This window comes from Tursiops truncatus, chromosome 11, assembly GCF_011762595.2.
Source record: "Tursiops truncatus isolate mTurTru1 chromosome 11, mTurTru1.mat.Y, whole genome shotgun sequence".
Lineage (NCBI taxonomy): Eukaryota > Metazoa > Chordata > Mammalia > Artiodactyla > Delphinidae > Tursiops > Tursiops truncatus.
The window spans coordinates 48,230,919-48,244,095 of record NC_047044.1 but is presented as its reverse complement, the minus strand read 5'-3'; the positions used below and the strand labels follow the sequence as shown (position 1 = coordinate 48,244,095).

Here is a 13,177-nt window from a genome sequence, read left to right as displayed (position 1 = left end):
GGTCTTTATTTTCCTTTGAAGGTCCCTGTGTCACATATAATTTAAATAAACGTATGCTTTTCTCTTGTTAATCTGTCTTTTGTTACGGGATCCCAGTCAAGAGTTTAAAATGATAGAGAAAAAAGATATTTTTCGGGACTTCCCTGGTGGCACAGTGGTTAAGAATCCACCTGCCAAGGCCAGGGACCGGGGTTCGAGCCCTGGTCTGGGAAGATGCCACAGAGCAACTAAGCCTGTGCGCCACAGCTACTGAGCCTGCGCGCTAGAGCCTGCTTGCTGCAACTACTGAAGCCCGAGCGCCTAGAGCCTGTGCTCTGCAACAAGAGAAGCCACCGCAATGAGAAGCCCACGCACCACAATGAAGAGCAGCGCCCGCTCACCACAACGAGAGAAAGTCCGCGTGCAGCAACGAGGACCCAACGCAACCAAAAATAAATAAATTAAAAATATATATAATAAATAATGCTGCCTTTAAAAAAGAGAAGATATTTTCCTTCTCTATAAGCATTCAGATGCCGATTGAATTCCAGACAGGCCAAGATTACCTCAATCCTCCCCAATTCTTTTTTTTTTTTTACATCTTTATTGGAGTATAATTGCTTTACAATGGTGTGTTAGTTTCTACTTATAACAAAGTGAATCAGTTATACATATACGTATGTTCCCATATCTCTTCGCTCTTGCGTCTCCCTCCCTCCCACCCTCCCTATCCCACCCTTCCAGAGGGTCACAAAGCACCGAGCTGATCTCCCTGTGCTATGCGGCTGCTAATCCTCCCCAATTCTTTCAACCAACTATCTATTCAGTATAACTATTTAATAATGGCTAACATAAAATTTTAGTGAAAAATAAAAGAAGGCAATAAAACTAAAAAGGAAAGACATTCTTTTTAGTAGCTGTACAATGATTTTTTTTTTTTTTTTTTTTATGGGGAAGCCTGACTTTGTTGGAAATGATTGATAAAAACTTTAGACTGGAAGAAGCAGCTCAGGAAATGGGGATCGAGTCTCACCCACTGGTATTCAGCTACTACCCAACAATCAAAATAATGACCTCTGATTGTTGTCAAGGACTAAACCGATGCTTTTACATAAACTATTTCACTTAACAGTATTGCTGTGGGAGCATTAAATAAAGTAGTTGAGATGGAAGCCTCAGACAACTAACCCTTTCTGCCCTTGACACTCACAACTGTGCCCCCACTATATACCCCAAAGCCAGTAGAATTAATCGCATTATATCCATTATCCATGTTTATGTTAGTGATCATGAGAAGTCCCAGACTCACAACACTGGAGCATCTAAGCAGTGCTCTTAATCCCCTCTCCTCAAGCACCAGGAAACAACGAGGGAACAAAAAGTCTCTTGCCTCTTCGGCAGGTCCAGACTTTTCCCCGTACTCCCTCCCGGCCAGCCGCGGCGCACTAACCCCCTGCAGGCTGTGTTCATGCCGCCAACCCCAGTCCCCTCCCTGCTATCCGACCGAAGCCCGAGTCTCAGCTCCCAGCCCCTCCTGCCCCGGCGGGTGAGCAGACAAGCCTCTCGGGCTGGTGAGTGCTGGTTGGCACCAATCCTCTGTGCGGGAATCTCTCCGCTTTGCCCCCTGCACCCCTGTTGCTGTGCTGTCCTCCGCTGAAGCTTCCCCCTCCGCCACCCGCCGTCTCCGCCCGCGAAGGGGTTTCCTAGTGTGTGGACACCTTTCCTCCTTCACAGCTCCCTCCCACTGGTGCAGGTTCCGTCCCTATCCTTTTGTCTCTGTTTATTCTTTTTTCTTTTGCCCTACCCAGGTACGTGGGGGGTTTCTTGCCTTTTGGAAGGTCTGAGGTCTTCTGCCAGCGTTCAGTAGGTGTTCTGAAGGAGTTGTTCCACGTGTAGAGGTATTTCTGGTGTGTCTGTGGGGAGGAAGGTGATCTCCGCGTCTTACTCTTCCGCCATCTTCCCGGAAGCCCGTTCAGAGGCCTGAGCAGTGGGAGCTGCAGTCCTGACTCCAGCAGAGGCCTGAGGCCCAGTCGGTCCTCAGCAGGGAGTGGCAGGATGGGCACTGGGGCGCTTTCAGCACCGTCTGCGGCCTCGGTTTGAGGCGCAGTAACCTCGGGAGCTGTAGTAGTCCGTTCACCGTGAAATTCCTCTGAGTGACTACTTTCTGAAGGCTGGACACCGTTGTGTCTTTCCCCTTCTTAACCAGCTTAGAGTTCATTACCGGTTCATGAACCATCATGAGTACACCCTTGTGTATCCCCATGACTTCCTTGTCCTCATTCTCCCTATCCTACTTACTTGGCCAAATCAAAGTCTGCTAAATGTAACTTTCTGTCTCTTCTCTCTATATTTTCACCCACAACTCAATGTGGATAGAGACAAACACTCAACTACACCAACTGGTGTTCCATAATTTCATGACCTTGGACTTCAAGTGGGCCCTTAAAGTTGCCTGGTAATCTACATTGCACTCTCCTGATCCATCCATTCTTCTGCTTCTCACAAGCCTCCAACACTCCCTGAACCTCACTCTCAGCTTTCTATTTCACTGGGAAAACTTTAAACAACCAGTTAAAATTTCCAAAAGTTCTCACCACCACATTTACTCAGCTACCAGCACCAGAACCCACATAGTCTACCTTCCTACCTGTTAACAAAGATAAATTTTTTGTGCACCTGCCTAAAGCCAGGTCCTCTGTGTCCTCAGTTCATCTCTCTTTCTTACTCATGGAAGTACTCTGAAGTTCTTTCCTCTCTCTCCTATATCATGTATTGTTTTACTCTTAGATCATTTCTACTAATAGGTAAACATGCTACTTCTCCCATCTTAAAAGCAACAACTAAAAAAATTTAAAACTTCTTTTGATGTCATATCCTGACATCTACCCCTTTCTTTGTTCTCCTTTGCAAAAAAAAAAAAAAAAACTCCTAAAAAGAGTTATCCATGTTTATTGTCTCCAATGTCTCTCTTAATCCCATTCTAATCAGGCTTTTACCCCACCCTCCAACTGAATTTCTCTTGTCCAAGGTCTGCAATGGTTTCCATGTTCCTAAATCCAGTGTTCAGTTCTCAGTCCTCATTTGACCAGACTTAACTGCATTTAATACAGTTTATTCCTGAAATGTTTTCTTCACTTGGCTTTTAAGACATCTCATTTTTTAGGTTGTCCTTTTATTTCACTGGCCATTTCTTTTCAGTCTCTTTAGTTGGTCTCTCCCCAGCCTCTTAAAGATAGTGTGCCTTAAGACTCAATACTTTGCTTTCCTTCTCTTCATTATATAAACTCATGACCTTCATAAGTTCAGCTGGTATTAGGTCTTTAAATACCTGCTCTACCTTCAACTCCTAAATTTACATCAACAGTCCAGAGTTCTCTCTCAACGCCAGACTGATATACCCAATAGCCTACTCAGCATCTCCACTTTGAAATCTAATGGACTCCTTAAACTTAACCTTTAAAATTGAATTTCTGGTTTTTCACCCAAAACCTGCTACCTCCAGTTTCCCCATCTCAGGTGATGACAACTTCATCTTTTTAGTTGCTCAGCTAAAAAATTAGAGATGTTCTTGACTCATTTTGCTCCAACCACACTGGAGTGCTGGCTTTTCTTTTACCATTCAAGGCAAGTTTCCATTTTAGAGCCTTTGCAAAAATGTTCCCTTTGCCTAGAATCCTCTCTTAGCTCTTACAAGTGCTTCCTCAATTGTTATCTCCTCAATGAAGCCAATTATAATTACTCCATTTAAACCTCTAGCCCATTTGCTTTGTCCCACCTGTAGTTTTCCCAGTTCCCCCATTCCTTTTTACCTTTTTCCCATAGCACCAATCACCTTCTAACATACCATGCAATTTACTAACATATTATGTATTTCGTTTATTATCTGTCTCCCCTTTGCTAAATTCTAAATTCCTCAAGGGCAGGGATCCTTGTTTGTTTCGTTCACAAATGTATCTCAAGTGCCTGGAACAGCACCAGGCACATGGTAGGTGCTGCAGTAAGTATTTCTTGAGTGAAAGAATAAACTCTCACCACAATATTATGAGGAAGGCACACAATTCTTTATCAGATGAGGAAACTGAAGCTTAGAGAATATGAGGGTCACACTACTTGTAATGGCAGGACCAAGATTCCAATCCAAGCCTCTCTCCCTAGAGTTCCCACTTACTATTCCATACCAAATGGTGTTTGCCCAAAGTGGCCAGAGGACAAAGGGGATACAAAGATGAAGGATGCCATGGGGAGTTGAGGGAGAAAGGGAAATAAACCTTTGTGTGCCAAGCTAAACAATTTGGACCACTTTCCACAGAAGAAGCTCTGAAGTAAATGGCTACATAGTTACATCCATATTTTGGAGAGAGAACTCAGACAGCTACCAAATGGAACACTGGAAACCAACAAATCGCCGGCAGAGAGAAACACCAATTTTAATGGGTCTTAACCCAACTCTAATATTTCCCCAGCTAAAAATGACTCTCCTTATACTAATTCATTAGTCCATGGTTCATTTAATCTGGTCCCCACTTTAGAAAAAGTCTGACACAGCATAAATAGTTATGAAATTATACTTTATTCATATATATTAAATATTGATAAACAAATATATTACTTTCCATTTGGGTACAATCACAATTGTCAGCAATATTCTGAAGCACCAGGCATGAGATGAGATGAGATGCTATGTTTTTATCACGGGACAAGTCATATCGCCTGACACACTCAAGTGCTGTCTGACATGCCATCATAGCGGTGGCTCAGAAGGCATAGTCTCAAATAGGCAGCAACTGGATGGCATCATTTCATTTATCAGCATTCATTATATCATCAAGTGAAATGAATGCACAACCCACAGGGTCTTGCTTAGGTCAGCTGCCTAGTTGGTCCCTGAGATAAAGCCTTGTAATCACATAGACTTGCCTAGTGAGTCAGAAAAAAAAGGGTCAAGTGAAATAGTCACAGGATACAGGAATTATAAATAACACATAAATTAATAGATACTCATTTTCATGACATAAAAGTTACTATTATAAATACTTTGATTGATAAGTCTAAATATATATTCCCCATATAAATAATGTAAAATATTAAATATTAATAAATAGATTTAGATTTAAAAATTCAAATATTGCAGGCAGGATTATTTCGACGCTCTCTGGCCTCGAAACAGATTCTGACTTCTCCTCCGCTTTCTGAGATTAGATCTTGGCGACAGGTCCTTCATCACTCTGATGAGTTCACTTATGGCTTTGCGCTGGATCTGCAGATCATCTACCTATTGGGAAAGAAAACAGCAAAATTAATTTCAGGCATACAAATCATTAGGATATTCTGCTGTCATGGTCCAAGAAAGTAGAAGTATTCCTTTAAAATAAATTATTTTCACTAGCAATATATTACCTTAATATGTAATGTTGATTTCTTCAGTGATTAAGACTAAAATTATAATTAAATTGCTAGTTGTGCTGTAACATGGTGGGACACATTACATATCCTTTAATTTACCACTACAGAATTCTGAAAATTATATAGCAGAAAGAGCCCTGAAGTAGTGACAAAAAAATGTGTGTTTGAATTCTGTGTGTACAATACATGTGACTTCTGTCACTTAACCTCTCCAAATCTCTGTTTTCTCCTCTGAACGATGAGGAGATTGTTTAGACGACCTCTAGGCTCTCTACCACTTCTATCACTTTGTACTTAGTCTTTGCTATAAGTATCAAATGAGTTACTATAGCCAATGGCTCTCACCTTTGTTGTGTAGAAGAATAACCTGGAGACCTAATGAAGAACTCAGACACCCAGGTGTATGAATTCAGACTAGGCCTGGGCCATTGTGTAGTTACTAACATCACCAGGTGATTCAGGCACCACCAAAGTTTGAAAACCACTGGTATAGGTTCAGTACTTTGTAAACACCAAGTCCAAGTCAGATGAAAATCATTAATTTTTAATTTCCCCCAGATTAGGTCAGTCTCATCATTTCCATAATGGGATTAAAAATAAACACTGATCATATTTACATGGCAATAATCAATTACTGGTATATAACACTTAAAATTAGGAATGAAAGCAAATTTCCCGGTACCCTGCCTTCCATTCCAGCAAATTGAACTATTTTCTCACTCTACCCAATAGGACCATTTAGGTGAAGTCATGCTTCATAAAATGAGGACCATTTAATTTCATCTTTGCTCTGCCACTAGATGTCTTTCTAAAGCTGGAAACACTGCAGCCACCTTGCCGCATTTCGGAGAATGACTAGGCTACAGGACTAAAAGGCATAACATGCCGTAAATACGTTCGCAATTGAGCAAAAAAAGACAATGGTTGAGAGCTCACTCAGGACTGCCCATTGTGAAGCAGGAGGCTTGGAGCTTCCAGAAGGATGGGACCAACAGTTGTTTTTTTTTTCAAGGCCCAGTTACAGCAGAATAGAAAAGTTTCTACCAGGTGTGTGTTTACAAGTGATAAATTGAACTTTCCAGTGTTCAAAGCATCACCAAGAAACTAAGAGACTCATCCAGGACTGAACAGCAAGCCAGAGGCAGCACTGGGCTAGGAATAAGTGCTTTTTCATTCTCTAGCCTGCAACCAATGGATATCTGCTGAACACCGGAAAACATTACCAGTGGAAGTAGTAATGGTCTTATAATTTTTCCAAGCCACTCTCATACCATCGAACACACTGGAGCCTAGAGCAATCTTGAAGAGCAGCACTTATTTCAGTTCCTAGGAGCTTATGTGAGATTGCTGAGAGGCAGACCCAGTTATAGGGAGAGCTGGGCACAAATCCTGAGAGCACAAGTCATAACGGGACCCCTCCTCTTCTCATTCAAGCCTATTTATACCAAAGCCAACCCCCCCACCCCCCAAAAAATCTGGAGGCCTTTGTCTCTTAGATGAAATTTTGGAAAATGTGACGTCTTTATGCTTCAAAGTTATTTTTCACCTTCTAGAAACCATAACTTTAAAGACTCAAGGCAATTTGATAAGATAAAGCTGAGAAGCCTAAGGATTTCTCCAGCCAAGATGTTCTAGTATCTTTTGTTGATAGGACAGTTCTTTCATAAGGTATAAATTCTACCTATTTTCTTTTCTAAAAACAAACACTCTCACTTCTACTTGGGCTGCACAATCTGAGAGGTTGACCAGAGTCTGGCTGTAGGAGGGCCTTTGTCTCCTCAAAGGCCATACCTTTCTCCTAACTCATTCTCATTTTCTGTCCATGGCATTGTAGAATTTTAGAGCAAAGGAGACCATAGAAATTATAGTGAACCCAACAGGCTCCTTTTAAGATGAGGAAACAGCCCCAGCCAGGCCTGTGATTCATCTGAGATCACACATTTCTTTGGTGGCTGAGCTAGGAGCCACCCTCCCACTTCTCCCCCCGCCCTCCCACTGCTCTTTCCATTAAGACATGCAACATCCTATTCAAAGCAAGAGAATTTCCAACACACAAACAAGGGGCAATGGGAGAACTGCTTTTCAATACTCCCCCCACTTCTTCACTACTTCTTTCTCACTGATTTGTTCATTCACCTATCTTTGTGCTGTAGACATAATTCTAGTATTTTCCCAAATCACAAATTTAAGTGACTCGCATAACTGACTTTGCAAAGTCACCCAAAACACAAACAGAATTGGTAAAGAGGGGTTTTGGCCACAGGTTCATTTCATAGCTTTAACAGCTGTACCCAGTAGCTAATTTCTACTTTCTGGGAATGAAGTGCTTTGCAAGAGCCTCTGCAATGAAACCAAAAAAAAAAAAAAAAAAAAAAAAATTAAGATCATCTCACCGGAATTTGAATCAGCTTTTTGAAGTCATCCAGTTTCTCAGAGCTGCCATTTAAGAACTTCTGAAACATGTCCTGCTTGATGATATCCATGCTCCTTTGAATGATCTGGTTACCTTTTAAGTTTTCAAAGAGTTTGAAGTAGAAGGAGACTATTTGGCTCTGAATTATTTTTTTGTCACTCTCCTTGGGAGAAAAAAGCACAAAGAGAAATTGATGTGAATTTATCCATCAGAAAATAAGCAATAGGAAAATTAGCCAAGTGGAAATGTTCAGCTTACATCTTTCCAATTCTCCAAAATTTCTAAGAAAAGAGGCCCACCACCAGCTACATCTGGGTTACTTGCATTCTGAGAAAACAAAACAAAACAGGAAAAAATTGGTTTACAATCAGTCCATAAATTGCCCTAAAACTGTACTTCAAGTTTTATTGAACTTGGATGCTGACAGTGTTCACTGATTTTCTTTTCAACACTCTGTTTAATTCTAACAATGTTTTCTCAAAAGCTATCATGTTGGATACAGCCAAAGACTATCATGCTATTTTAGCTTTCTTATTTACTAATATAACTTCACAAATGAACTCAACAAGTCTGATGATACTTCGGTTGTCCCAAATAACTATAGTAAGGGACAGAAAGTATTTTTAGGTCTAGTGAAAAACCCCAGCAAAGCCATCTCACTATAAAATACTGCCCCGCTATGGTACAGGTTTTTATAACCTCTACCTGTGCCCTCCTATAAGATATTATTTCAGCTTTAAAAGATAGCTCCAGCTGTAATTATAGTAGCTAAATTTTGGACATATAATAAAATATTTAAAATGCAAAAAACTATTTTAATTAATCATAAGTAAAAATTTTAAGGAACTCATAAAATGAAGAAAAAAATTTTTAAATAGAAAGCAGATTAAACTCTTACAAAAAAATCTCAGCAAATGACTACTCCAAGAGTAATTCACAGACAATCTGGATGGGACAGTAAAATTTGAAAACCACTTTTTGGAGAAAAACACCTGTAAGTGATTTTTTTTTAAGCCAAAGCTTTAAGGACCTCATCTTCTTTAATTGATCAGTTATTTCAAATGACCATTGTTAATGCTAATCTTGACCTTCCTTTGACTGTCACCATCATAGCAGCCTGAGAAATCAGAAAGAAAGACCTAGTCATTTTTTCAGTATGCATACTACTTGACATCATAATTAAATGGATTCTCATCACAAAATTAGCAATGCTCTAAATTATACCCGCATTATGCCCATCTTTTGGAGGATTCACGAATCCCCACTGAGTCTCCATAGCAAATTGAGCAGAGAGTTAAAGCACTATCTGGAACGTTTAGTCAAAAAAACACATCCAGCCAACAGGAGCCACAATAACACCAAGTCTTCTCAAGATGACTGTGGGCTAGAGATGAGAGCCCATCACAGATACCATTACAAGTTAACATTAAACATCAGTCATTTCAACCACAAGCATTATTAAAAGGTCATACTTACAAAATATTCCTTTAGGTTTTGTATTTCTTTAAAAAATGGGGCCTGGCAGTAAGAGCCAGAAGAACCCAAAATCACGCATAGCTGAAAAGCTAAGAAATAACTGGTATATTTCATTGTTTCGGAGAGAGTTAGGTGAAGTAGTTGTAGCTCCTGTATTAAGTTGATGAGGTCCCAAGGACGTAGCTGATCTCTCTTTTCTAATAGCTGATCTGCAGATGATCAGAAGAATGTACTGTGTCTCCTTTTGCTACTGGTATTTATACCTAGTTGAAGTCTCATCAGGATTACGTATTTTCACAAGTTTTTTAAGATGAGATGGTGACAGATAGAGATGCTAGTTAGTTGGTATTAATAACTATGGTTTTGTGGCATTTTGGTGTTGTAGTTAAGAGTTTCCTTTCAACTCCTTGGGTCTTTTGACGAGGAGACAGACCCATCATGCCCACCTGTGCCATTCTTGTGGGATACTTTGAAAGCACTTTCACTTCACACCATCCAGGGATTGGAAATTTTTGTGCACCTCCTCCTTTTGCTCTTGTAAAATGTTGATTCCTCATCCAGAGATTACACCGATCATTCGTTTGTGGTCGGAAGCAAGTAAAAAAGGAAATTCTAGGGGCTCTCAAACCTTTACAAAGGGGGTGCCTCTTAAAATTTTTCTTGCAAATGACCAGAAATCAAGGAAAAGAATGTGGTTAGAAAACCAGTGTGGTAGGAAGCCCTTCATCAAAGATGGTTAATATAATATCTACCACAAATTTATGTTGCTCTGACCAACAATGCCCAACAGAAATATAATGCAAGGCAATTTTCTAATAGCCCCATTACTAAAGGTAAAAAGAAACAGGGAAAAATAATTTTTAAATATATTGTACTTAAACCAATATATCCAAAATACCATTTCAATATGTATCAATACAGAAAAATATTAATAAAATATTATACATTCTTTTTGTTATACTAAATCCTAGAAATCTGGTGTGCATTTTATACCTATGGTGCATCTCAATTTGGACTCACCATATTCAAATGCTCAATAGCCATGTGTGGCAAGAGGCTACCATATTGAACAGCAGAGCTCTGGATGATAAATTGTTCCAAATAATCACTAATGATAGATTTTTTTTTAACTTTTTTTTTTTCCTTTCAGATACAAATAGGATTGTTTTTTCTCCTCTCTTAGTAATTTACTTATGAAATATAGCACTTAGGGATGGCACAGAAGACCCTCCACTATTTGATTCCAGCCCACCTTGCCTTTCAACCTGTACTGTATACACAGCAGTATTGCAGTTATGAATGCAGACTTGAATCCTGACTCCACTGCTATCTAGCTATATGATTTTGAGTAAGCTTCTTAACTCTTCTGTAGCTAGGTTTCCTTATCTTCAAAGTGAACCTAATATTAGTATCTTCTCTGGGCTTCAGTTGAAAATTGTCAGATGATAATTTATAAAGTGCTAAGAATTTTGCCTATCGTGTAGTAAGCACTCAAAGTGATCTATTCCTATTCAGGCACATTGGATGACTAGTCATTCCTAAAAAAAAACACACCCTGAGCCTTTGCTCATGCTGTTCCTTGATTTCCCACATCTGTGCCTCTCAGAGTGGCACCCAGCCATCCAAGTCCTACCTAAAAGTCATTATCTGCATGAGTTCTCTCAAAATGATCCTTCTGAAAAGTAATCTCACATCTTGTCTACAAAGGTCTAGGAAAGTGGTTCACACTTTTCTTAGAGTCTTGATCCCTCAATCTCATATTAGAGTTAGTTATGTATCTTCTCCTAATTTAGGGACTGAGTTCCCTAGAATCAGAAATTGTTTCTGTTCCGTAACACAGTTTTCTTCCCTAAAAACATTGTAGCGTGGAGATTTGTCCATAGACAGCACTGAATAAAAGTGAACTTGAATGCTTAATTCAGGGCCTACTCTTCCCTCAAGCTAATTTTCTTCAAGTTCTAATCCCAATGCTATCAGAACTAACCTGTAGGAAACTCGTTTTTAATTAAAGAGGGTTCATGATTAATGTTGGAAACCTGATGCTATGTCTCTTTAGCCAACCCCTGCTTACTGGGGCAATTCCATGTATTATTTTATGTGAAAAAGGCCTGAAAACTGTTTGAGGGGTTATCTTCCCAAAGAATAAACAAAATCAAAAAGTGTTTGTGGGACCAAAGCCTCACATCAAGCAAGTGAGGAGTGTCAAATTACTCTGCTGCCCACAAAGCTCTATTGTGTCGCTCCTCAAGGAAAAAGACGGCCCAGATAAAGTGCTTACAGGGTGACACTGTGACAAGAAACCCTTTCCAAAGCCTTGAGACAAGTGCAGGCACTCAATACTATCCAGGAAACCTATGACCAAACTCCAAGCTACTGTAAGGAATGTTACCAACGTTCTGGAAAGAAGTAAAAATTTGTTCTGCTCATCCCTTGATCTATCCACTGGAATATGGTGTTGGGGGTGAGGAGTTAAGAATAGCGAGGTCCATAATTGGGAATTACACTTTGTCTGGGGGTTTGTAAATTGCAAATCCCTATTCAAAATCATACGTATATATATATATATATATATATATATATATATATATATATATATATATAGACACACACACACACACACATACACACACACATTAGGGATATGTTTACAACATGGCCAGATGTATAGAATTAGTAAATACATGGCTAAAATTCAAGCTCTAATAGCTCTTGATGGCATGGCCAAGCACAGCACAGAATTAGGGAATTACAGAGACTATCTATGGCCTGTTCTCTCATTTTTTTTAGATTTGTAAATCAAGACCCAGGAAAAAAACAAGTTGCTGTGCTTAAATTCATTCAACTGGACAATGTAGAGCTCAGTCTAGAGCCAAGACCTTTTCCTTAATCTACCTGTCCCCAATGAATAGGCATCAAAACTGCTGTATGGACCAATAACTGTGTTAAATATGTGAATTCAAGTAATTACATCCTATCAGGCTTTGATTCTGGGACTTTTTTTTTTTTCTGTAGAATTTGTGAGATAATAGTCACTCTTTAATTCCTTAAAAAATAGTAAGACTGCAAATAAAAGTTTTGAAATTATTGGTTAGACATCCCAGCAGGCCCAACTTCGTGGACATAAGACCTGTACAGTCTATCAGGACCCCACACTTAGAGGAGCCCACATTTGGTTTCATGCTTTGTTGTTACCTTGTTGAAATTCCTAATAATTTTTAAACAAGCGGCTCCCATTTTCATTTTGCACCAGTTCCTGCAAATTCTGTAACTGGTCTTGCATCCCAGGCTGGAAGTGAATCACATCCTATGAGATTTTCATCTTTCAACATATGATTTTGGGGTTCAGAATGTTGTCACTACAACAGTATATTCTTTGATCCTTTCCTGTCTTGTCAAGTTTACAAAAAAAGATGTTTCTCTCTCTTTTCTGCCTGTAAAACACCTTCTGTTGCACATGCAAACTAGAGGTTTCACACTTTGTTGGTTCAGCCAACACTGAGACTGCAGAATCATTCACCACCAAGATATCCTTTAAAAGTTTTTCAAACCCACCAGGAGCCAAAGTGTGAGCAAATTACTAAAACGAAGGGACTGAAAACTTTCTTTTTTCCCTTCAGCCAGACTTCTTTCTGAAAACTGGCGATGGTTATGCATTAAGCGTCAGCAAGACTTTCGATCGTATCTCATGCTATCCTCAGCCCTCGCTGAGTAGGCAGTCGTAAGACAAAACTTACACCTTTGTTGCCCTTTTTCCTCTGTGGTCAGCAGTCCTATCCCTAGCGCTCACAACCAAATTATCACATCCAGACTTTGGGGTAGGTTTCTTCCACCGAGTATGAGTCAATATTGGATCTGTGCCCCACGCTGCCTTGACCCTGGGAACTCCTGACAGCACGCAAGCTACGG

At 39.8% G+C, this 13,177-nt stretch overlaps 1 protein-coding gene across 1 annotated transcript; it reads right to left on the bottom strand.

Annotated features, from left to right (window-relative positions):
• Window positions 1-5,116: 5,116 nt before the first annotated feature.
• On the bottom strand, window positions 5,117-9,432 carry IFNG (interferon gamma). Its single transcript, NM_001280632.1, has 4 exons — window positions 9,272-9,432; window positions 8,054-8,122; window positions 7,776-7,958; window positions 5,117-5,251 (listed from the first exon to the last, which is right to left on the bottom strand). The coding sequence occupies exons 1-4, from the start codon at window positions 9,383-9,385 to the stop codon at window positions 5,117-5,119; spliced, it is 501 nt and encodes a 166-aa protein (NP_001267561.1). The 5' UTR covers window positions 9,386-9,432.
• Between the last annotated feature and the right edge of the window lie 3,745 nt (window positions 9,433-13,177).

Bases quoted from the DNA above. Each gene is read 5' to 3' on its own strand.
- IFNG (NM_001280632.1), bottom strand. From the start codon at position 9,385: ATGAAATATACCAGTTATTTCTTAGCTTTTCAGCTATGCGTGATTTTG. The intron at 8,123-9,271 runs GTAAGTATGACC...TTGTTTTCTCAG, and splicing joins AAAACCTAAAGGAATATTTT to AATGCAAGTAACCCAGATGT. The intron at 7,959-8,053 runs GTAAGCTGAACA...TTTTCTCCCAAG, and splicing joins TTTTGGAGAATTGGAAAGAT to GAGAGTGACAAAAAAATAAT.